This window comes from Lemur catta, chromosome 7, assembly GCF_020740605.2.
Source record: "Lemur catta isolate mLemCat1 chromosome 7, mLemCat1.pri, whole genome shotgun sequence".
NCBI classification, from domain to species: domain Eukaryota; kingdom Metazoa; phylum Chordata; class Mammalia; order Primates; family Lemuridae; genus Lemur; species Lemur catta.
In genome coordinates, this window is record NC_059134.1 from 101,932,992 (window position 1) to 101,958,747 (window position 25,756).

The 25,756-nt window shown below is 44.5% G+C and overlaps 1 protein-coding gene and 1 long non-coding RNA gene across 3 annotated transcripts; both read left to right on the plus strand.

The window, feature by feature from the left end:
- The first annotated feature begins 541 nt into the window (after positions 1–541).
- Positions 542–24,313, plus strand: LOC123642782. 2 transcript variants are annotated; one of them, XR_006736515.1, is made up of 4 exons: positions 542–636; positions 15,344–15,486; positions 16,991–17,124; positions 23,681–24,313. It is a non-coding gene; the product is annotated as an uncharacterized LOC123642782 (long non-coding RNA). The 2 variants fall into 2 exon arrangements; XR_006736514.1 differs by lacking the exon at positions 542–636 and adding an exon at positions 2,282–2,370.
- LOC123642780 (transcription factor BTF3) lies at positions 10,159–10,969 on the plus strand. Its single transcript, XM_045558197.1, has one exon. The coding sequence runs from the start codon at positions 10,236–10,238 to the stop codon at positions 10,722–10,724; it is 489 nt and encodes a 162-aa protein (XP_045414153.1). The 5' UTR covers positions 10,159–10,235; the 3' UTR covers positions 10,725–10,969.
- Positions 24,314–25,756: the final 1,443 nt, after the last annotated feature.

Here is a 25,756-nt window from a genome sequence, read left to right on the forward strand (position 1 = left end):
GATTTCTTAAGCACATCTTGGGGAAAAAACCCAAAAAGTTTCTGGAAGCAGTAAGTATAAATGTGTGTCTAAAAAGATGCCCCCGGCCCCACTGTCTGCATGGCTCTGGACTTGTCTTTTTAAATAGCATTTCTTCCCGCACTTCCTGGGTCTTGGGGCGTCATAAATCCATACCTGCTTTCAGTGGCCATTTGGTTTGTACCCAGCAAGTGGTACCAGCTTGCATCACCCTCTTTTCATTTAGAGTCTCCCTCTAATAATAAAGTTGATCGTGGTGGGGTTGGGGGGATTTGGTAATTCCTCCTGCTTTAAATGGAATAACGTGGTAGATCTGCCATTGGCCTACAGAGGGGCAGAGAGTTGGGCCTCCCCAATTCTGTAACAGGAACTATGTCTCATATATCTGGTCACATCTTTCCCCTGCTTGAAACTCGTTTCTGCCTCTCAGTTAACTCAGGAAAAAAAGTCCAAACTGATAAGCATCCAAGCCCACCATGGTCTGACCCTGCTTGTCTCCTGTACTATTTAGGACTCTTCAGTTGCAGGTGATGGAAACGAAGTACAGAAGTGAGTCAAGTGCAAAAGGCAAAGTATCCGCCCGTGTATCTGGAAACTCCTGGGCTACACTGGCTTCAGGTACAGCCGGATTCGGGAGCACAGATGACATTATCATGAGTGTCATTTCTCTCCTCCCCTTAGGTCTGTCTTCCACATTGGTTTCATTTTCAGGCACGTTCCCCTATGTGGTCGCAAAGATGAACACTGTAGTGACTTCAGGTTTACAATGGGGTAGCAAGTTCAACAGACAGTGAATGCATCTTGTCCAGTAAATTCCAGAAAAGTTCAAAGTACACATCTCATTAGCCTGGCTGGGTCATATTCCCATCCCCGAACTATCATTGTGACTCTTCTTGTCCACTCCTGAAGCTTGGAGGGGTGGGGGTCATCCCACGTGAACTACTTTTTCTGAGAGTGATGTCTAGGAGTTTCCAAAGGATGTTTGGGATGATATTGTTCTAGAAGGATGTGCCGTATTCCATCACCTATCAAACAGCTCTGTCCCTTTTCTTCGTTGCTGACGGAGTCCCAGCTGTGTTTGGCAGCGATGTGCTAAGGAAGGAGAACCCCTTGCTCAGCCTCAGGAACTGTAATTGGTCTAACGCAAGCCCTGGGGTCTGTTCCTTTGTGGTGTTTGGTGCATGGGTCTGCCCGGGACCTGCTCAAGCTAGTAAGAATCTAAGGGGAAGTCTGAGGGGGCTCCTGGGAAAGCTTTTCCTCCGTGAGAAAATGAGTGAGACTGTCAGGGAGAAGCCTCTGCTCACCTTGTTTGTTTCTGTGAATATTGTCATGTGAGGAAGAGAAGCTTAAAGCCATGACAGCCATCCTGAAACCATGAAGGGCAAAATAAGGGTCACAGAGAAGCCAACCTGTCAAACTGCCTTTGCCCAGCAGCTGAATTATCCAACCTTAGTGCCTCCTCTTCTGACTTAAAAAAAAAAAAATGATACTAAAATAGCCAGGTGCGATAGTTTACACCTGTAATCCCAGCAATTCAGGACGCCAAGGTGGGAGGATCCCTTGAGGCCAGGAGTTCGAGACTAGCCTGGGCAGCATAGGGAGACTTCATTTCTACAAAAAAATTTTAAAATTAGCCTTGTGTGGTGGTGTGTACCTGTAGTCTCAGGAGGCTGAGGAGGGAGGATCGCTGGAGCCTAGGAGGTCCAGGCTGCAGTGAGCTATGATGACACCACTGTACTCCAGCCTGGAGACCCTATCTCTTAAAAAAAATTATGCTAAAATACACATACCATAAAATCCAACATTTTAAAGTATGCAATTCTGTGGCTTTCAGTACATTCACAATGTTGTGAAATCATCACCACTACCCAGTTCCAGAATATTTTCATTACCCTAAAAGGAAAGCCTCATTCCCATCCAGCAGCCACTCCCAATTCTCCTCCCCCAGCCCCTGGCAGCCACCCATCCACTCTCTTCTCTATGGATTTGCCTGTTCTGATTATTTCACATAATACGTAATACAACATGTGGCCTTTTGTGTCTGACTTCTTTCACTTAGCATGTTTTCAAGATTCATCTATGTTGTAGCATGTGTCAGTGCTTCATTCCTTTTAGTGGAGGCGTGATATTTTGGTTATCTATTTATCAGTTTTTGGACGTTTTGAATTGTTTCCACCTTTTAGCTCTTTTGAATGGTGCTGCTATGAACATTTGTGTGTAAGTTTTTGTTTGAAGCTTTTTGTTACTTCCTTTGAGTATATGCCTGAGAGTGGAATTGCTGGTACTGCTACGTTAAACTTACGGAGAAGCTTTTCCACAGCAGCTACGTCATTTTACATGCCCACCGGCAAGGTAAGAGGGTTCCAATTTCTCCATATTTTTGCCAATACTCGCTGGTTTTCATTTGTATGATTAAATCAATCCTAGTGGGTGTGAAGTGGTATCTCATTGTGGTTTTAATTTGCATTTCCCTGATGACTAATGATGTTGAACATCTTTTCATGTGCTTTTCTGGCCATTTGTATATCTTTTTTGGAGAAATGTCTATTCAAGTTCTTTGCCCACTTTTTAATTGAATGTTTGTCTTTTTGTGGTTGAGTTGTAAGAATTCTTTATATATTGTGGATACTAGACTCTTATTGGATACATGCTTTGTAAATATTTCCTCTTATTTTGTGGGTTTTTTCATTCTCCTTTTTTTTTTTTTTTGAGACAGAGTCTCACTCTCTTGCCTGGGCTACAGTGCCATGGAGTCAGCCTAGCTCACAGCAACCTCAAACTCCTGGGCTCAAGCGATCCTCCTGCCTCAGCCTCCCGAGTAGCTGGGACTACAGGCACGTGTCACTATGCCCAGCTAATTTTTTTTTCAATTTTTAGTTGTTTGGCTAACTTCTTTCTATTTTTAGTAGAGATGGGGGTCTCGCTCTTGCTCAGGCTGGTCTTGAACTCCTGACCTTGAGCGATCTTCCCGCCTTGGCCTCCCAGAGTGCTAGGATTACAGGCGTGAGCCACCGTGCCCGGCCCTTTTTCATTCTCTTGATAGTGTTCTTTGATGCACAAAAGTTTTAAATATTGATGAAGTCCAAGTTATCTATTTTTTCTTTTGTTGCTTGTGCTTTTGCGGTCATATCTAATAAACCATTGTCAAATACAAGGTCATGAAGATTTACCCCATGTTTTCTTCTAAGAAACTAAACTAAAACTATGTTTTATAGTTTTAGATCTTATATTTAGGTCACTGATCCATTTTGACTTAATTTTTGTGTATGGTGTGAAGTAAGGGGCCAGCTTCATTATTTTGCATGTGGATATCCAGTTGTCTCAGCACCATGTGTTGAAGAGACTACTCTTTTCCTACTGAAAGGTCTTTACACCGTTGTTAAGAATCAATGGATGGCTGAGCGGTGGCTCACGCCTGTAATCCTAGCACTCTAGGAGGCTGAGGCAGAGGACTGCCTGAGCTCAGGAGATTGAGACCAGCCTGAGCAAGAGTGAAACCCTGTCTCTACAAAAAATAGAAAAAAATTAGCCGGGCTTAATGGCACGTGCCTATAGTCCCAGCTACTTGGGAGACTGAGGTCGGAGGATCGCTGGAGCCCAGGAGCTGAAGGTTGCAGTGAGCTATCATGACACCACTGCACTCTATCCTGGGGTGACAGACGGAGACTCTGTCTCAAAAAAAAAAAAAAAAAAATCAAGGGACCATAGATATATGGGTTTATTTCTGGACTCTCAATTCTATTCCACTGGTTTGTATGTCTGTCCTTATGCCAATATCACACTGTCTTGATTACTGTAAGTTTTGAAATTGAGAAGTATGAGTCCTCCAACCTTGTTCTTTTTCAATATCATTTTGGCTATTTGGGGCCCCTTGGAGTTCCATACAGATTTTAGGATCAGCTTCACTATTTCTGCAGAACTTCTTGCTATGTGAGATAATTGAATGTCCTTATTGTTGAAGCCACTTTTGGTTAAGTATTCTGTCGCCTGCAGCCAAAAGTATCCTTCGAAACATAAAGGGGGAATAAATGCTGAGTGGTCAAAAGTGACTTCGCCTGCATCTCTGCAGTGTCCTGGTTCTCTGCTGTCCCCTTCACCTCTAGGCTGGGTCCTCACTGCTCTCCTGGGGTTCCCCAAATTCACTATGCTCTTGCTCCTTTCTGGGTCTTTGCACATTTTACTTCTTTTGCCTGGAATGATCTTTTATACTCATTTATTTCTTCAAATGCCAGGTCAGGCAACTTTTCTTCTGGGAAGCTCCCGTGACCTCGTAATCTGGGCTAAGTTCTCCTGTGCTGTAGAACACCCCGTCAGTGCCTTTTTCTTCTCCCCAGTTAGACCAGGCTCCCTGAGGACAAGAACCTTATTTTACACGAATGTCCCCAGCACCTATCACAGCATCTCAAATACAGAAGATGCTCCATAAATGTACACCAAATGAATGGCTGCATTTATCTGTCATTACACTTTTTGTATCACTCCCCAGCACCTATCCGTGTGCCTGGCACGGACCAGGCCATTCTCAACAAAAATAAGTATGGCAAAAATAAATGAAGGAAAAAAGAGGGAAAAAACAAGCTTGATATAATGCAGTTTTTTTTGCCTCGTACATAATGTTGCAGGAAACTTATTTTTCTTTTAAATTAAATTTTACATTTTGAGGCCGGGCACGGTGGCTAACGCCTGTAATCCTAGCACTCTGGGAGGCCGAGGTGGGTGGATAGTTTGAGCTCAGGAGTTCGAGACCAGCCTGAGTAAGAGTGAGACCCTGTCTCTACTAAAAATAGAAAGAAATTAGCTGGACAACTAAAAATGCATAGAAAAAATTAGCCGGGCATGGTGGCACATACCTGTAGTCCCAGCTACTCAGGAGGCTGAGGCAGGAGGATCGCTTGAGCCCAGGAGTTTGAGGTTGCTGTGAGCTAGGCTGACACCATGGCACTCTAGTCCAGGCAAGAGAGTGAGACTCTGTCTCAAAAAAAAAAAAAAAAAAAAAAAAAAAATTTTTACGTTTTGAGATAATTGTAGATTCGCATGCAGGTGTAAGAAACAATACAGAGATCCTGTGTGCCCTTGATCCAGTTTTCCACCTGGACAACTATAGAGCAATGTCACCACCGGGCTGTTGACACCATGCCGAAAACACAGACTGCTCCAGCACCACGGCACCGCCACGGTGCTCGTCACAGCCACACCCTCCTCCCTCTGGAGCAAAGGACCCCCTCCAGAATCAAGCCCTTCATCCAGTTGCTAGGTGCCTTTGATCTCCTTTTACCTGGAACCATCCTTAGACTTTCCTTGTCTTTCACGACCTTGACATTGTTGAAGAGCACAGTCCAGTTACCTTGTAGACGGTCTCTCATTTTGGGTTTGCTGGTGTTTCCTCATAATTTGTGGATTTGGGGCAGAAATGCCTTGAAAGTGCCACTGCGTCTTTCTTACTGAATCATAGATACACGATGTTAGCATGTGCCACAACTGATGATAATGACTTTTACCACTTAGTTAAGATACTCTCTGCCGGTTCACCACTAAGTTCAATGATAAGCATGTGTACTCATTAACTAACAAAAATTTAATTAATACTTTGTAGGGCAGTACTTTGAGACTTCTCCTGTAAGGTAGAGCTTTCTATTCTCCCCCATTTATGTATTTTATTTCTGTATTTATACTATATCCATGAACTCATGGATTCCTAGTTTACACAAAAGGTTTCAATTTTTGTCGCTATCGTTGTTCATTTTAATGCTCAGATTTTCCTAGATTTGTCCAATGGGAACCTGAACAAATCTAGGAAAGGACAACCTGGCTTCTGTGTTCTTTTGGTATTTCACCACCATTCTATGTAGACATCCTTACTTTTTTTTTTTTTTTTTTTTGAGACAGAGTCTCACTTTGTTGCCCAGGCTAGAGTGAGTGCCGTGGCGTCAGCCTAGCTCACAGCAACCTCAAACTCCTGGGCTCAAGTGATCCTCCTGGCTCAGCCTCCCGAGTAGCTGGGACTACAGGATGTGCCACCATGCCCGGCTAATTTTTTCTATCTATATTTTTTTAGTTGTCCAGATAATTTATTTCTATTTTTAGTAGAGACGGGGTCTCGCTCAGGCTGGTCTCGAACTCCTGACCTTGAGCGATCCACCCTCCTCGGCCTCCCAAAGGGCTAGGATTATAGGCGTGAGCCACCGCGCCCGGCCGACATCCTTACTTTTTGACACAAAAAGTAATAGAAGCTGGTGCATACCTTCTAGTCCCAGCTACTCAGGAGGCTGAGGTGGGAGGATTGCGTGAGCCCAGGAGTTTGAGGCTACAGTGAGGTATGATTGTGCCACTGTACTCCAGCCCAGGCAACAGAGCAAGACCCCATTTCTGAAAAAAAGGAAAAAGGAAAAAGAAAAAAAGTAACAGATACCCATGTCTATACACATTAAAAACTACAATCGCAGCCGATACTCTAGCTCCAGTCCAACACCACAGAGTTCATTCCAGCCTCCCCCTTCCGTGTCTGTGACTCTCACAGTGGGAAATCTGACTCCCATCATCCTTACTGTGCACCCTTAGTTCCTCTATCCCCCCCTTCCCAGCAAGGGACATGCTGGCCCCCACTTCCTCTGCCATATGGGCCCACAGAAAGCTCGGTCCTGACAAAGGCAAAGGAGAGAAGAAGGAAACTACATCTTTTTTTATTTTGTTCAGGAAAGTTTTCTCTGTTCCAATGCTTTAAAAATATTCATCTCTCTTTTCATTAAATTTTAAAGTTTTGTTTTAATATTTCGTCCTTACCCACTTGGAGTTACTATTGTTATATGATGTAAGGGAGAGATCCATTTTCCATCTTGTTAAAGATAACTAGTTTTCTATCTCCAGTTTCTGAACAATGCCTCCTTTCTCCAGTGACCTAGCAAACCCTGTCTGTCATTTATCAAAGTTCCATACAAAGCATGGGTCTGTTTCTGGGTTATTCCAATTGCCCATCCCTGCCCCAATACCTCCTGTTATTAAGCACTGTGGCTTCCTAATAAGTTCTGATCCCTGGTTGGACAAGCCTCCCTCTCTGCTTTTCTTTATTCAGAAAAGTCTTGACTATCTTTGTTTCTTACACTTCCTTATAAGTTTTAGAATAATCATGAAAGCTTACATGACAGGTTTTACCGGAATTATTTAGATTGCATCAAATTCACACATCAGTTTGGGGAGAATTGATGTCTCTACAATATTAAGTGTTTCTGTTCATGAACATGGTATTTCTATTTATTTAGGATTTAAAAAAATACTATCATAAATAAAATTTCAGAATTTTCCATACAGTCATTCTGCACTTTTTGGCATTAGATTTATTCTTGATGTTCTATAAAAATTATTGTAAATGGTATTTTTTAAAAGTGACATTTTCTAGTTGATTCCATCATAGTTTTGTACTTTAATTATATACCAGACCTTGCTAAACTATTTTAATGAAAATTATATCATCTGCAAATAATGACAGTTTTATGTCATCTTGTCTAATCTTTACATATTTAATTTCTTTTTCTTGTCTTATTGTGCTGTCTAGGACCTCTAATAGAATTCAGAATAGAAGGAGTGATCATAAACACTCTTATGTTACTCCTTGTTGTAGACTGAATTTTGTCCCCTCCAGCTTCCTATGTTGAAGCTCTAACCCCCAATGTGAGTGACTGTATTTGGAGATAGGGTCTTTAGGAGGTAATGAAGGTTAAATGAGGTAATAATGATGCAGCCATAATCCAGTAGGACTGTGGCCTTAGAAGAAGGAGGAGGAGGAGAGGGAGAAGGAGAAGAGAAGAAGGAAGAGGAGGAGAAACATCTCCTTCTGTCTCTCTCTTTGCCATGAGCACACAGGGAGAAGGCTGTCTTCAGGCCAGGAAGGGAGCCCTTCCCAGGAACCAAATCAGCCAGCATTTTGATCATGGACCTCCCAGACTCCAAAACTCTGAGAAAATAAATTTCTGCTGTTTAAGCTACCCAGTTTGTAATATTTTGTTATGGCAGCCCAGCACTTCTGATTTCAAGGGGAATGATTCTAATATTTCTCCTTTCAGGATGATGCTTTCTGTAGAATTTTCATTTACTTTAATTTTTAAAATTGAGGCTACATTTTCATACAATAAAATACACAAATCCTAAGTGTATAGCTTGATAATTTTTTACATATCTGTACATACCTGTTCATCTGTGTAATGGAAGCAGGTGGAGATACAGAACATTGCAATATTCCAGAAGGTGCTCTCAGGTACCTGCCGGTCAGTACCCAAAGAGTACCAATTATTCTGACTTCTATCCCATAGATCACTCACTTTTGTTTGTTCTTAAATGTCATATAAATTAAATAAGTAATAGTAAAAGTAATAAAAGCTACTCTTTGCATCTGATTTCTGTAACTCAACATTATGTGTGATTGATATGAGTGAAATTAATTCCTGTTATTCTGGGTAGCAGTATTTTGTTCTTGTTCATTGCTTTTTAGTATTCCATTTTATAAATAGAGCAAAATTTATTTTACCCATTTGGCTGTTGATGGAAATTAGCATTGTTTAAATATAGAACTATTAAAGTAAAGCTGCTGTGAACATTCTTTCACATTCTTTCACAGATCTTTTGGTGAACACACATGTATGCCCTGATTTTTGTTAAGCATGTATCTCTCAGTGGAATTGCCAGGCCATAGAGTACAGGTATATTTATTTCTCCTAGGTCCTTCTAAACATTTTCCCAAAGTGGTTGTACTAATTTACACTCTCACCAGCAATGTACGAGAGTTCCAGTTGTTCAAATCATCACCAATACTTTTTATCAAAAGCCTTTTTTTTTAAATGGGGACAGGATCTTGCTTTGTTGCACAGGACAGAGTGCAGTGGTGTCATCACAGCTCACAGTAACCTCAAACTCCTGGGCTCAAGCGATCCTCCTGCCTCAGCCTCCCGAGTAGCTGAGACTACAGGCGTGCACCACCATGCCCGGCTAATTTTTTAAAAAAATTTGTAGAGATAGGGGTGCTGTGTTGCTCAGGGCGGTGTTGAACTCCTGGCTTCAGTGATCCTCCCACATTGACTTCCCAAAGTGCTAGGACTACAGGTGTGAGCAACAGCGCCTGGCCTGAAAGGTTTTATTGATTTATTTATTTTATGTTCCAGAGAGGAGTGGGTCAGTCTCCATGAGTGGAGAAAGACCATGAAAGCCTTTTTAAAAAAATCATTTATAGGTGTTGGATATTGTCTAATGATTTTCCTGCACGTATTGATACAGTGATTTTTTTCTTCTTTAGTCTGTTGCCTTGATGGATTACCTTAATTGATTTTCTAATGTTGAACCACCCTTGCATATCTGGCATAATCCCCCTGGGTCATGGTGTATAACTGTTTTTATACATTGTTGGATTAAATTTGCTAACATTTTGTTGAGAATTTTTGTGTCTACATTCATGAGTGATACTGGTCTGTAGTTTTTTTTTTTTTTTTTTTTTTTTTTGAGACAGAGTGTCACTTTGTTGCCCGGGCTAGAGTGAGTGCCGTGGCATCAGCCTAGCTCACAGCAACCTCAGACTCCTGGGCTTAAGCGATCCTACTGCCTCAGCCTCCCTAGTAGCTGGGACTACAGGCATGAGCCACCATGCCCGGCTAATTTTTTTGTATATATATTTTTTAGTTGGCCAGATAATTTCTTTCTATTTTTAGTAGAGACGGGGTCTCACTCTTGCTCAGGCTGGTCTCGAACTCCTGACCTCGAGCGATCCACCCGCCTCGGCCTCCCAGAGCTAGGATTACAGGCGTGAGCCACCGCGCCCGGCCTTGTAGTTTTCTTTGCTTGTAAAGTCTTTGCCTGGTTTTAGTATCAGGATAATGTTGGTTTCATAGAATAAGTTAAGAAGTAGTCCCTCAGCTTCTATCTTCTGAAAGGGATTGTAGAAAATTTGTATAATTTTTCCTTAAATGTTTGGTAGAATTCATCAGCGAACGCGTCCAGACCTGGTACTTTCTGTTTTGGAAGGTTATTAATTATTGATTCAATATCTTTAATAGATATAAACTTATTCAGATCATCTATTTCTTCTTGGGTAAGTTTTGGCAGATTGTGTCTTTCAAGGAATTGGTCCATTTCATCTAGGTTATCAAATTTGTAGCGCCTAAACTCAGCTGGTCTTCCCGAGACCCTCTGAGCGCCAACCCTAGTCCCACGCGCGGCCCCTTTTACGCTCCGACAAGATGAAAGAAACTATCATGAATCAAGAGAAACTCGCCAAACTGCAGGCACAAGTGCGCATTGGTGGGAAAGGAACTGCTCGCAGAAAGAAGAAGGTGGTTCATAGAACAGCTACAGCAGATGATAAAAAACTTCAGTTCTCCTTAAAGAAATTAGGAGTAAACAATATCTCTGGTATTGAAGAGGTGAATATGTTTACAAACCAAGGAACAGTGATCCACTTTAACAACCCTAAAGTTCAGGCATCTCTGGCAGCAAACACTTTCACCATTACGGGCCATGCTGAGACAAAGCAGCTGACAGAAATGCTACCCAGCATCTTAAACCAGCTTGGTGCAGACAGTCTGACTAGTTTAAGGAGACTGGCTGAAGCTCTGCCCAAACAATCTGTGGATGGAAAAGCACCACTTGCTACTGGAGAGGATGATGATGATGAAGTTCCAGATCTTGTGGAGAATTTTGATGAAGCTTCCAAGAATGAGGCAAACTGAATTGAGTCAACTTCTGAAGAAGATAAAACTTGAAGAAGTTATTGGGAGCTGCTATTTTATATTATGACTGCTTTTTAAAATTGTTTTGTTTATGGATCTGATAAAATCTAGATCTCTAATATTTTTAAGCCCAAGCCCCTTGGACACTACAGCTCTTTTCAGTTTTTGCTTATACACAGTTCATTCTTTGCAGCTAATTAAGCTGAAGAAGCCTGGGAATAAAGTTTGAAAAAAAGGTTAATAAAGTTCTTTGCGTAGTAAAAAAAAAAAAAAAAAAAAAAAAATTTGTAGGCATTGAATTGCTCATAGTATTCCTTGATTATCTTTTTAATATCGCTGGGATCTGTACTGAAGTTCCCTCTTTCGTTTCTAATATTAATAATTTGTGTCCTCTTTTTTCCAAGAAAATAAATAATAATTTAATAATAATTATAATTTTAATAATTTATGATAATAAATTATTATTATTTTTTGAGATAGGGTCTTGCTCTGTTGCCTGGGCTAGAGTGCAGTGGTATCATCATAGCTCACTGCAACCTCAAACTCCTGGGCTCAAGTGATCCTCCTGCCTCAGCCTCCCGAGTAGCTGGGACTACAGGTGCATGCCACCACACCCAGCTAGTTTTTCTTATTTCTTGTACAGACAGGGTCTTGCTATGTTGCTTAGGCTGGTTTTGAACTCCTGACCTCAAACGACCCTCCCTTGTTGGCCTTCCAAAGTGCTAGGATTACAGGCATGAGCCACGGTGTCCAGCCTGTTTATTATTATTTTTTAACTTTTTTAAAAACTTTTTAAAATTTAATTCAGTTTTTTTTTTTTTTTTTTTTAGAGAGGGGAGTCTCACTCTTGCCTGGGCTGGAGTGCAGTGTCTACTCACAGGAATGATCCTACTATCGATCAGACTAAGGGTTTTGATTTGCTCCTCTTGCGACCTGGGTCGGTTCACCCCTCCTTAGGTAACCTGGTAGTCCCCGACTCCCCGGAGGTCCCCATATTGATGCTGAATGTAGTGGGATACCCGACTGGTGTAGTTCTACAACCCAGACCTCCTGGGCTCTAGTGATCCTGCCTTAGCCTTCCTAGTAGCTGGGACTACAGGTGTGTGCCACCAGGCCCAGCTGATTTTGTTTATTTTTTCAAAGAGTTGGCTTTTCATTTTGTTGATTTTCCCTATTGATTTCCTTTTTTCACTTTCTTTGATTTCTGCTCTAATTTTTATTATTTCTTTTTATTTGCTTACTTTGGATTTAATTTACTCTTCTTTTTCTAGTTTCCTACGTTGAAAGCCTAGGTTATTGATTTTAGATCCTTTTTCTTTTCTAATATATGCATGCAATGCCATAAATTTCCTCTAAGCACCGCCTTTGCTGCATTCCACAAATTTTGATGGGTTGTGTTTTCATTTTCATTTAGTTCAAAATATTTTAAAATTTCTCTTGAGATTTCTTCTTTGACCCATGTTTTATTTAGAAGTGTATTGTTTAATCTCCAAGAATTTGGGATTTTCCAGCTATCTTTGTGTTGTTTTTTTCTGCTTTAATTCCACTGTGGTCTGAAAACATACTTTGCATCATTTCCTTTTTTTTTTTTTTTTTTCTGAGACAGGGTCTTGCTCTGTCACCCAGGCTGGAATGTAGTGGTGAGATCATAGCTCACTGCAGCCTCCAACTACTGGGCTCAAGTGATCCTCCCACTTCAGCCTCCCAAAGTGCTGGGACTGTAGCCGTGCATTACCACACCTGGCTAATTTTTAAAGTTTTCGTAGAGATAAGGTCTTGCTATGTTGTCCAGGCTGGTCTCTAACTCCTGGCCTCAAGCAATCTTCCCACCTCTGCCTCCCAAAATGCTGGGATTCCAGGCATCAGACGCCACACCTGGCTCATTTCCATTTATTAAAATTTGTCAGGATATGTTTTGTGGCCCATCTTGGTGAATGTTCCATGTGAACTTGAGAAGAATGTATACTCTGTTATTGTTGAATGAAGTCATCCACATATCAGTTTTATACAACTGATTGATGGTGTCGCTGAGTTCAACTGTGTGCTTACTGTTTTTCTGCCTGCTGGATTTGTCCCTTTCTGATGGAGGGATATTGAAGTCTCCAACTACAATAGTGGATTCACCTACTTCTCTTTGCAGCTCTATCCGGTTTTGCCTCATGTGTTTTGATTCTCTGTCCTTAGGTGCACACGCAAGGTCATTACGTCTTCTTGGGAATTAATCCCTTTATCAATATGCAATGCCCCTCTGTATCCCCCATGACTTTCCCTGCTCTGAAGTCTGCTTGGTCTGGAATTAACATCGCTACTCCTGCTTTCTTTTGATTAATGTTACCGTGGTATCTCTTTCTCTATCCTTTTCTATTTTATTTTTTTAGAGCCAGGCTCTTGCTATGTTGCCCAGACTGGGGGAAAGTGGCTATTCACAGGCATGATCGACGTGCAGTACAGTCTCCAACTCCTGGGCTCAAGTGATCCTCCTGCCTCAGTTTTTGGAGTAGCTGGGACCACAGGTGTGCACACCATTTACTTTTTTTTTTTTTTGAGACAGAGTCTCACTCTGTTGCCTTGGCTAGAGTGCCGTGGCATCAGCCCAGCTCACAGCAACCTCAAATTCCTGGGCTCAAGTGATCCTCTTGCCTCAGCCTCCCAAGTAGCTGGGACTACAGGCATGCGCCACCATGCCCAGCTAATTTTTTTTCTATACAGATTTTTAGCTGTCTAAATCATTTCTTTCTATCTTTAGTAGAGACAGGGTCTTGCTCTTGCTCAGGCTGGTCTCAAACTCCTGGCCTCGAGTGATCCTGCCCAGCTAATTTTTTTTCTATATATATTTTTAGTTGTCCAGATAATTTTTATTTCTATTTTTAGTAGAGACGGGGTCTTGCTCAGGCTGGTCTTGAATTCCTGACCTCGAGCGATCCACCAGCCTCGGCCTCCCAGAGAGCTAGGATTACAGGCGTGAGCCACCGTTTCTTTCTGAAATATTTTTATCTGGATATTTTTACTTCTACTTGTATCCTCTGTATCTTACATTTCTCCTTTTATATTTTCTGATTTTTTTGGTCTTTGACTATTCTTTCTGGGAAAGTAACTCAAATTGGTTTTCTAGTTCACTAATGTTTTCCTGAGCTGAATCCATTCTATTTAGCCCATCTACCTGGACTGGTCAGAGCTTCCGGTTTTAAAGGGCTATGAAGGAATAATCAGACTGCTGTGTTCATTCATTCATTCATTCATGTATTTATCAAATATTCATTGAAGACCTACCTTTTGCCAGGCCGTGTTCTGCAGCATGGGGAATCCAATTGCCATCCTTAAATCTCTTTTAAATGTCTTTGTCAATTTAAATCTCTAGCTCAAACTCACATTTGCAACAGCCTACTTGATATCTCCACCATGAGGCATCTCAAACTATGTCCAAAATTGAATGTAGGATATTCCTTAATTGGGACTATCTTGGTGGCAAGTGACAGAACTGGAACCCAAACTGGTTTAAGCCATAAGGAAAGTTATTGGCTCAGGTAACAGAAAAAACCAGGGGTAGGGTGACTTCAGGCCTGGTGGATCTTAGGGGCTCAAACGGTATCAGGAAGACACGAAATCCATCTTTCCACCTCTTGCTTCTGCTTTGCTCTCTGCTGACTTCACTCTTAGGCCTCCCCCTGTCACATGCAGGGTGAGATGTCTACCAGCAGCTTCCAGCTTACACGCCTCCCACTCAGCGACTCTGGCGGACAGAGATTTCTGTTTCCCAATGATTCCATCATCAACCTTATGCTTGAGTCTTGTTGACGAGGCATGGGTTATATGCCCGGCTATGAGCCAAATCATCGTAACTGGGGGAGAGAATATTGAGATGTGCTGGATTTGGATTTGGGTCTCGGGCCACCCCTGCAGCTGATCTTACATTCTTTGGGCTTTGCAACCCCAGTGGAATGAGAGAGCCTCTTTCCAAGAGCTCTAGCAAATGTCTGAAGGATGACTCTCCCCGGGCTGCCTTAGGATTCATGACCTTTTCCAAACCATCCTGGTGTCCTATTGGTAAGCCTGGCTCTTGAGTTGCCAGATCTGGTACATAAAAATGCAAGACATCGATTTACATTTGGATTTCAGATACACAATGAATAAATTTTGGGGGTCAGTATTCCCAAGTGTGCACCCGGTGTTTTATCTGGCAACCCTACCTGGGTCACACACCAGCTCCTCAGTGTGGGGGACGAGGTCAGCTACACCTAAACCGCTTGGTTTGAGTGTGAGAACAGGGGTCATTCCAGAAAGAAGCATGGTTGTGGGCTGCACAAATGACAGCGCACCCATTACACCCAGTGCGTTGCAACCCTCCACCTTCCTAGCTCCTTTATCCCAGTGGAGAGATCTCTGTTTGGTACAGGAAGTGTGTGGAGATCCTTTGATTTTAGGAATATGGGCTCCTCCCTCAGCCCCAGGAGATGATTTTTGGTTAATCTAAACTGCTGATGATAAAAGCTTTCCCTATTGTCAAATGCCAATTGCAAATGATTCTGGCCAATGAGAGATAGAGGGAAATTTGCTGGGGAGTTTCTGGAGGTAAAAAAGACCTTTTGCCCTTGTCCCCTTCTTCTTCCCTGGAATGCTAGTATGGGCGCATGCTGTTTGAAGTGGTGGTGAGCAGCTTTTGGTCGTGAGACAACACACAGGAGTAAAAAGCAGCTGAAAGTGATAGCAGAAGGGTAAGAAGAATCTGGACAAACTCTGGAAACTTCCGCCTCCGGATTCCTAGGTAAACAATAGAGTCTTATGGTTCAGCCTATGCTTTCTGTTACTTGCAGCCAAAGGGAGCGGATACACCAGCATGTGTCACTGTAGCTGCACATCCCTCCCCCAAGCCCGCTGCTGTCCTGATGTCCCTCCGTTCCATAAGTTGCACCATCTGTCCTTTCACGCCCACCAACACTTGAAGCTCATCACTGGAGCCTCCTTTTTCTCCCCCAGCCCAGCCCCATTCTGGTAGGCTTCCTTCCCCGGTAACCCCAGAGTCTGCCTCCTTTCCGCATTTCCGCCTCCACTGTCCTAATCCCGGGAGCTCCTCTTTCTCCCCTGGTCCAGTTCGGTAGCCTCTATTCCGTCTTCTTGCCTCTACTCTTGGTCCCCTGAAATATGTTTCCATAGTTAGGCTGCCAAAATGCAAATCTGATAATGTCACCCCTCTCCCCCCACACACTTAAAAACCCTCCGGTTACCTCCCATTGCTCTCAGAATAAACACCAAAAAAAATTTTTTTCTTTTTTTTTGAAACAGAGTCTTGCTGTGTCACCCAGGCTAGAGTGCTGTGGCGTCTGCCTAGCTCACTGCAGCCTCAAAGTCCCGGGCTCAAGTGATCCTCCTGCCTCAGCCTCAGTAGAGTAGCTAAGACTGCAGGTGTGCCCCACCCTGCCTGGCGTTTACTAAATGTTAATTCATCTTTTGTTCTCACTGCTGTAGGATATTTAGCAGGCCTTTGACTTTGAAAGCCTGGGTTAATAGAGGCAAAGTAGCAGGATTGTTCGGGGGCTGGGGGATCTTAGGAGTTGAAAGGAGAAGTAGCAGGTTACAGGAAGGGGGAAGAGATGCCTGTGGGCACCTTCTAGGTCTTGAGAGCAATGGGAAACCCTCTCTGGGTGATACTCAAGGTGACGTTTGTCAAGCTCTGAAAAAGTGTTACAGCGGGTCTGGGTGGTCAGGAAAAGGCTTCCCTGAGAAATTCAGGGCAATGGAGCAATGTGCAGGCAGGGCAGAATTGAATCAGGTGATTGGAGGCGGCAGGATCATTGCAGGCATTCCAGCATGTGCAAAGGCCCTGTGGTGGAAGGGAACAGATTCACACTAAGAGGAAAAGCAGCATGGTTGAGGTATGGCTTGAGGCAGGGCCAAGCATGTGGGGCTTTAAGAATTTTGTTAAAGATTTTGGTCTCTGACTGGTGCAGAAGCACACCCCTGTAATCCTAGCACTCTAGGAGGCTGAGGTGTGAGACCTCGTCTCTACTAAAAATAGAAAAATTAGCCAGGCATCATGCTTTGTACTTTGTGCTTTGTGCCTGTAGTGCCAGCTACTCAGGGGGCTGAGGCAGGAGGATTGCTTGAACCCAGGAGTTTGAGGTTGCAGTGAGCTATGGTGATGCCACTGCACTCTACCTGGGGTGACAGAAGGAGACTCTATCTCAAAAATAAAAATAACCCATTTAGTAAATTATTTTAACATACAAAAATTAATTACATTCTTGCATTTTTCTAACTGGGTTTTCTAGGGGACTACCTTACCCAGATCTGGGAAGCCCTTGCAATGGCTACAGGAAACTTACAAGATAACGCGGCTGGAACCCGGAGCCGAGGAAGCTGTGTGTGCAAAGCCACATCCTTGAGGGGAGCTGAGGCTGAAGGGGTAAGATGGGCTCTGAGGGCAATGGGCGGCCCGTGGCAGCCTCCAACAAGGGAGGGATGGGAAAAGATGTCCTTTAGAAAGGTAATTCCCGTTGCTGTGTGGAGAAGGGGTGGCAGGGACAAGGCCCCAGTGGGATACAGGAGGAGGCCGAGGAAATGGAGTGGGGGCAGGGGAAGAGCTGTGGAAGTGCACCGAGTGGGAGGATGGGAAGGTTAGGAGTTAGACTCTAGAGGCAGCTGTGGGCTGACTAGACATGGGCTGATGTGCAGCAAATACAAAGCTGGTAGAACCCCAAAGAGGATGTGAATGTCCTAACAGTTTAGGTCACAGGTTCCCTGTGTCCCCTACACTGCTGCCAGCTCTGAACCTTGTAGTATTGAGGCAGAACCTTGACTACTGAGATCTTGACATTTGAGGGCTGTGGGGTGTGCATTTTGTAAATAAAATTTAAAGTTTTGGAATAATTTAGATTTAGACTTTTTAGAAAAGTCACAAAGATAGTACAGAGAGTCCCCGTGTACCCCTCACTGGGTTTTCTCTCGTTTATCATCTTGCATGACCATGGAACATTTGTCAAGCTAAGAAGCCAACACTTTCCTATTACTACAGACAGACCATCCTGAATCTGAAAATATGAAATCTGAAATGCTCCAAAATCCAAAACGTTTTGAGCACTGATACAACACCACAAGTGAAAATTCCACTCCTAACCTCATGTGATGAGTCACAGTCAACACTCAGGCACATAACACACAGTTTATTCAGTGTCCCCAAGAGAAAAATAAAATGACCTTCAGGTTATATGTATAAGGTGTACGTGAAACATGAATGAATTTCATGTTTGGACTTGGGTCCCATCCCCAAGGTAACTCATTATGTATATGGAAATATTTTAAAATCTGAAATAATCTGAAATCCAAAATACTTCTGGTCTCCAAGCATTTTGGGAAAGGGATACTCAACCTGTATTGGCTGAATCTCAGACCGTATTTGGATTTCACTACTTATATTATTAGACCGCCCAGGCTGTCATAACAGAATACCAAGACTGGGTGGCTTAAACAGCAGAAGTGTATTTTCTTGCATGTGTTTTGTATATGTTCAAATGTACACTCACATTTCTCACATGGACCCAAAATGTATGTTGGAGGCTGGAAGTCCAAGGTCAAGGTGCCAGCAGAATTGATACCTGGTGAGGCCTTCCTTCCTGGCTTGCAGATGGCCACCTTCTTGCTGTGTCCTCACATGGCCTTTCTTCTATGCTGGGGGTGCGGGGGGAAGAGATATCTCTAGTGTCTCTTCCTCTTTTAAGGACACCAGCCCTGTTGGATTAGGGGCCCACCCTTATGACCTCATTTAACCTTAATTTCCTCCCTGAACACCCTATCTCTAAATACAGTTGCATTGGGGGTTAGGGCTTAAACAAATTTGGGGGGGACACAATTCAGTTCATAGCACCAGTTTTCTCACTAATGTCCTTGTCTGTTTCAAGGTCCAGTCCAGGACACCACACTGCATTTAGGAGTATGTGCATTCTTAGATTTAAGTAGAGTTGGCTAAATTTCCTTCCAGTGTGGTCCTCCTAATTGACATATTCCCAGCCCTGTGTCCCCCTTTCCCCATGTCCTCCCCATTCTTGATAGTATCAAATTTTTAAATCTTTGCCAATGAGAGGGATGATTAATGATATCTTGCTGTGGCAGTTCCCTGAATGCAAGTGAAGTTGAGCTTCTCTTTGCTGGCCACTTGTTTTCATGGAGTATGAATTGCTTATTGCTAGCCTTTGACCATTTTTTGGACTTTATTCTGTCTTTTTTTTTTTTTTTTTTAGAGACAGTGTCTTGCTCTGTTGCCTAGGCTGGGATGGAATGCAGTGCTGTGATCATAGCTCACTGAGCTTCAAACTCCTGGGCTCAAGCGATCCTCCTGCCTCAGCCTCCTGAGTAGCTGGGACTACAGGCATGCGCCACTACGCCCTGCTAATTTTTTAACTTTTTGTAGCAACGAGATCTCACTATGTTGCCCAGTCTGGTCTCAAACTCCTGGGCTCAAGGATCCTCCTTCCTCAGCCTCCCAAAGTGTTGTAATTACAGTATTCATTCTTTCTGTCTTATTCGTAACAAATTGTGGGACCCTGCAGCTTTGTGAGGGGAAAGGCTATGTCTTATAGTCGCTGCTGGCACATACTAGGTGCTTTTTTGTGGCAAGTGTCAGATACTGATTTGGAGAAGTGAGAAACAAGATTCGTTGGAAGGAGACAGGTGTCCCAGGGAATGCAAGGGTAGGAAGTATAACAAAGCCTCTTCAGGACTCAGACGTGGGAAGGGAAGGCAGGCAGGTGCGCGGCAGGTCTCTGCGCTGCCTCTCTCACCTCTGAGTTCTCAGCTCCTCCTCCCCTTCACACAGGCGTGGTCTCCCTGCTTCCGTTCCTTGTGGCAGACAAGAGCGGGTCCTGACCGGCTGTTTCAAGCTGCCCTCAGAGATCACCTGGCTGTCTGTGAAATCCCCCCACCCCCCAAAAAAAGCATCAGGAGAGAGGAGCTGATTAGCCTCCCATGGGTGGGAGGACACTCCCATTGGGAGCCAGCTGCAGGCTCTTGGGCTGGAATGTGTGGAGGAAGGATGGCTGCTGGGGGCCCCCCCGCTCTGGGCGGGGAGGGGCTGACCTTGGAGAAAGCCCTTCCATAGAACCGAAGGGCTGACCCTTATCACAAGACAAGATGTGCCTCACTCCTTGTGTTACTCACGTCTGGCTATTCGTTGGAATGGCAATATGTCCTTAACATGAGTGACTAGACCTTCGTTGTTTCTGCTGTTCAGCATTCCTTCTTTTGTTAACTTCATCCAGTTTTTCTGTACAGCAGCCACCCTTCTCAGTTTGCATGGCTCTGGCTGCTAGCTCCTTCGGGAGAGGGCATCCGGCCCGGCCTTAAGTGAATCGTGCATCCCGTGAGTTTGGTCTGAGTGACGGGTTGGAGGATGGGCATGTGATCCCTCACCGTGGTCTGGTGGGAGTTAGACCTGAGACTTTGTTTGCGTTGCCGGAGGAGAGAAGATCTCTCTCCTTTCTGTGGGCCTTGGAGTGAGGAGGCTGTGAGCCTGGAGGTGCTGGGGGCTGCCACGTAGAAAGATCTCTCCAGATGGGCAGCCAACAAAGAAGGGATCAGGGTATAGACGGGGAGAGACAGACAGGTGGACAGACAGACACTAAGATCACAGTGACACTGCTTGAGCCTCGGATCAAGCCACATCTGAAAAGAGCTCTTCTGTAGTTTTCAGTCCCATGAGCCAATATACCTTCACCCCCTTTGAAAAATATAAACCAGTTTGAGTTGAGTTTTCCATCATTTACTACTAAAAGTATGCTGACTCATTCTTAGAGACAGGATTAATGAAACATTGAACAACCACTGGAAGGCTCTGTGTTAGATGACAGGTGATGGAAAGGGAACCGAGAAACTATAAATGTACAGCTTTTTTTTTTTTTTGAGACAGAGTCTCGCTCTGTTGCCCTGGCTAGAGTGCCGTGGCGTCATAGCTCACTGCAACCTCCAACTCCTGGGCTCAAGCGATGCTCCTGCTTCAGCCTCCCAAGTAGCTGGGACTATAGGTGTGCATCATCATGCCCAGCTAATTTTTCTATTTTTTGTAGACACAGGGGTCTTGCTGTGTGGCCCAGGCTGGTCTTGAACTCCTGGCCTCAAGCAATCCTCCTGCTGAGGCCTCCCAGAGTGCTGGGATTACAGGTATGAGCCACTGTGCCCGGCCCCAAATGTACAGTTGTGACACATTTAAAGAGGAGCAGGAAGGAAGGCCTTGCTGGTCAGTTACCCCTTGTGCCTCATTTCTGCTCATGGCCTGGCCAAAGAGTTGGCCCATCATGGGACTGTCCCATGGGGTGGAGAGGTGGAGGGAAGACTAAAATCCTCTAAGGGAGGGTGCGACATTGGGACCATTTTGGAGACGTCCTCTAAACTTCCTGGGGAGCCAGCAGCAGCCAGCATTTGAGGCTGGTTCTGAGAAACCCTCTGATGCGTCTGTGATGTTCCACACTGGTGGGGGTCACACAGGCCATGTGCACGCTGGCCCTAAGAATTATCTTCCTTTGACATCAACAGGTAGGGCCAGGAAGGTTATCCTGTATTTTCTGATTGATCAGGTCACCCCAATAAATGGTTTATACAGCCTAGGCATTAAGAGTGCTTCAGTGTAAAAGACAACTGTTAGCAAGGATGTGGAGAAATTGGAACCTCTGCACACTGTTGGTGGGAATGCAAAATGGTATAGCCACTATGGAAAACAGTGTGGAGGTTCCTCAAAAATTTAAAAATAGAACTACCATATGATCCAGCAATGCCACTTCTGGGTATTTATCCAAAATAATTGAAATCAGGATCTCAAAGAGATATTAGCACCCCTATGTTCATTATTCATAATAGTCAAGACAAGGAAACAACCTAAATGTCCATCAACAGATGACTGGGTAAAGAAAATGTCTTGTTTACATACAACAGAATATCATTCAGCCTTAAAAAAGAAGGAAATTCTGCAACATGTAACAGCATGGATGACCTTTGCGGACATTACATTAAATGAAATAAGCCAGTCACAGAGGAACAAATACTGCGTGATTTCACTTCCAGGAGGTACCCAAAAGAGTTAAGAGTCATAGAGTCAAAGAGTGACAGGGTGGCTGCCAGGAGCTGGGGGAAGGGGAAATGGGGACTTACTCATCAAGGAGCATGAAGCTTCGGTTAAGCGAGAGGAATGGGCTCTGGAGACCTGCAGTGCAATGCAGTGCCTACAGGTAACAAGAATGTACTGCGTGCACAGAAACATTTCTTTAGAGAGTAGATCTCGTGTTCTTGCCACAATTTTAAAAAGAAAGAAAGGAAGAGTCCTTCAACAAACAGACCAGCTCTTCCAAGGGAAGGAGGGAATCAGAAATCAGAGTGTGAGAACGAGGGTTTTTATCTGAGTCAACCGCAGTGGCATTACCTATGATAGGTGCTCAGTAAGCAGGAGTTGGATGAAAGAATAAATGAGCATGTCTGAGAATAAACTGTGTGGTGTGGGGGAAGTGCAAAGGAATACGAAAGTTCCAGAATTATAAGTATAGAGTGATACCATTTATTTAAAGCTTAAAAACGTGAGTCATTGATTTATGTTGTTTCTGGGTACGTGGGGAGTGAAAGTGTCAGAACCAGTGTGGCGATGCCAGCACCAGTGTGAGGAAGGGTGAACCTGGGGAAGGAGGCGGGAGAGTGGAGCCGGAAGGCCAGCAGAGGAGCCTCAACTGTCTCTGTGATATTTCATTGCTTAAAAAGCATTATGCAGCAAACGTGTCCAAATGTTTAGATGTGTTAAAGCGAGAGGTATGAGTATATATACATACATATGCTGTATAATAGTTTTTTTTAATGTATGTTTGAAACAGTTTATAATTTAAAAAAAGTGTTTTTAAGTGTCAGGGATTTGGAGACAGGCTCAGGGTTAAGTCTTCACCAATTACTAGCTGTGTTTGGACAAGTTATTTCCTTTCTCATCTGTAACTGGCCCTCTTGGGATGTCATATCCCAGTCACCTCTACTGAACATTCGATTAAATGGGCATTGGGAAACAGCTTGCCAATTTTTTCTTTTCTAAAAACAAAAGCTTTATTGGTTGCTCTATTCTCGAATTTAAGTGTGTGGGGTTAAAATCCACTTGCTCTCCCCCAACACACATATACAAAGTTTAAAGTTTTGGTTTGCACCTGGATATAATCTGTAGGTTTGGAATTCCTTTGGAATTTTACAAGGGACGATTTAATTTATAGTCTACGTAGACAGTCCCTTTGACACTCACAGGCTATGTGACTTATTACTCTTTGTTCTTTGAAAGAGTTTAGGTCTGCTCTCTGGAGGATGTTGAAAGGTACTTTTAGAAGCAGTATTTATTTGTTTTATAGTTCTGAGACAGATTGAAAAGTAGGATCCAGAATTTGTGGCAAATTTGGGTCTAGTGAGATTAATGTATTTACCTCCTTAAAACTTCCTTTTCAACACTATTCAGGGTTCCTCTGTCATAGCCACTGTGGCTCTTCCTTCAGTGCGACTGCCCAGGGAGCCACGGACACGCTGGGAGGAAGCTGCACCCCTGGGGAGCTCTGGCTCTGGGGAGCCCATAGACCTAGGGCTGGCAGGAGACACCAGACAGTGGACCGAGAAGAATCTGAGTCAGAGAGTGGAAGAGGCGAAGTGTAAAAATGAGGAGTTCTGAGTTTGAGATGGGCTCTGAAGTTTCCAGCTTGTGCTCTCCTTCTCCATCCCCAAATCTATTTTTCTTTTTCCATCCCCCCTCCTCTCAGTCCAGCTGCTTGGAGTTAGCTTGGCCTTTCCAGGATCATCACATTCAACTGCGGATTCTACCTTCTCCACGTGGCTCAGATTAGAACCACAAGCCTCTAAGGGGCCTTTGTTAGAAACTAGTTAAAAGGCCCCTCTGCGTGTAAGCAGCTCTCAGGTACAGCACTTACCTAACACCCCTTGGTGAGAAGAGTTGTCTTTTCTTCCAGGCTCAGCCAGGGGCACAGGTGGCATTCATCCTCCAAGCCCCTCCTCTTCCAGCGCAGTGAAGATTGCCCCTGGATGTGCTGGCCCTGCTCAAACCTGTCACCCTCTCTCCGCTGCCCCCACTGCCGCTGCCTGAACGTGGGTCTCAGATCCTGGTGTGGACTGCCCTAATGGAGGCCTCGGTCCTGCTCTCTCTCATCTCCCTCCCTCCCTAGTGTTCTCCCAGCTGCTTCCAGAATGGTCTGCAAAGTTCTGGGCACTTCCCAGTATCTTCAGGACAAACTCAGACTCTTCCTGTGGCACCCAAGCCTCTTGTCCCTGCTGATTTCCACTTCCTCCTCTGCCTTTGCCACCTGAAACCCTCCTTCACCTGGAGCTTCCCTGGCTTCTTCCGGAAAAGCCTTGGTTACCTTCTCCTCCTGCTCTTTCAAGACTTGGCTCCAGCAATGCCTGACCTAGGAAGTCTTCCCAGGCTGGGGGGCCCTTCCCTGGGCTTCCCTCTACCCGGACTGCAGTCCACACTGGCTACCCATCGGCCCTGGGGGCACTGGTGTCTAGAGCTTACCATAACTTCATTGGCAAATGAGAAATTTTTAATTTATTTTAAAATTAAATGATAAAAACAAAGTTTAAAGGTCAAAGAAAATGTGTTAATTTTTCTTAACAGAAAAATTAGTTTGTAGGGCCCATGAAAATCCATTAAATTATTTACATTTCTTTCTTTCTTTTTTTTAAATAGAGGAAGACATTCAGGAAGGCAAAAGTCCCTAGGGCCCAAAAGGTTAGAATGTGGCCCCGAGGGCCACCGGTTTCCTCTCCCCACAGTGGGGGGCAGACTGCCCCACTGTGCTCCGTTGTATTTAAGCCTTTGCAGCCCTAGCCAGTGCAAGGCACTCGGCCGCTCGGTCAGTGCTTTCTGAACAAGGGGATAAATGAATAAGCAAATGAATGGCCTTGGGCCAGGCTCTTGACTCTGAGTCCCCATTTTTTCTGGACAGCAAAGTTCCAGCGGCACAGGGCTGCTGAGGGTCAAGTGGTGAGTGGGAAAATGCTTCGGAGCTGGAGCTGTGAGGGCTGGACCCTTCCTGAGGCTGCGTGCGCAGGACCTGGCTGAGGAGCGGACAGCCAGAGGTTGTTAAAAATGGCTCCAGGTGGCTTTGATCGTTTCCTTTTAGTAAGAAACAAAATTACCCTCTTTATTCACGTACAGCAGCTGGAAGGACAGACCCCCAAAGTGTCTCACAGTGGCCAGCCCTGAGCATGGGTCCCCTGTGTAATTAGCATCCGAAATAGAATGAAGTACGAGGCCCCTTGTCCGCAGAGGAACAGTCTTCTTTCATTTTAGCTTTTTTTGGGTTGTGTTTTGTTTAAACCGTAGCAGTATGTGAAGGCCAGGTCTGTGTCTTGTTTTCTCTTTGTGTTCCTGGGCCCCGCACAAGTGAAGGACATAATGAACGAAAGCATGCCCACTTCGTGGCCCCCTGTGGCACTCCAGCCGCAGCAGGGCCCGCTCCCAAGCGGGTGAGAGGAAGTACAGCTGCTCCCAGAGAGCAGGGCCGCGGCGACAGAGCAGAGCTGCGGGACAGTTTACCCAGGGTGATGTCTCCCGCAGGGCATCGTGCGGGCTGAGGAAGACACGGGACATCGTGACAGAGCCCTCGAGGCACTTAAGAAATCTTAGTTCTTGACCCCTTCTCACGAACATTTCAGGGGACAGGTTTCCTGTGTTCCAATTAATGTTTCGCATGGCTCCCGAAGGGCTGGAACGGTTTCCGTCTCACGAGCGGTGGGTGCCTGTTAAGTCACGCACAGTATCCTCTTGTCTGTCCTGTTCACCGCTGTGTGCCCAGCGTGTGAAAGCATGCGGCACACAGCGGGTGGCGGGCGGGCGAGCGAATGCGTGTCAACGGAGACTGCTGGGTGCCTCTCCAGCGAAGAGAACAAAACCCACCGCTAGATAATAGGGCCCTGGGCGGCCTTCCCGCACCCTGTAATTTGGATCTCCAGGAATCGCCTTTGTTGTGGGCGACCAACCACAGGCAAAGCGAGCACCTGCTCCTCCAGCTCGTCCTCGCAGA

Excerpts from the sequence above, each read along its gene's own strand:
- LOC123642780 (XM_045558197.1), top strand. The coding sequence starts at position 10,236 with ATGAAAGAAACTATCATGAATCAAGAGAAACTCGCCAAACTGCAGGCA.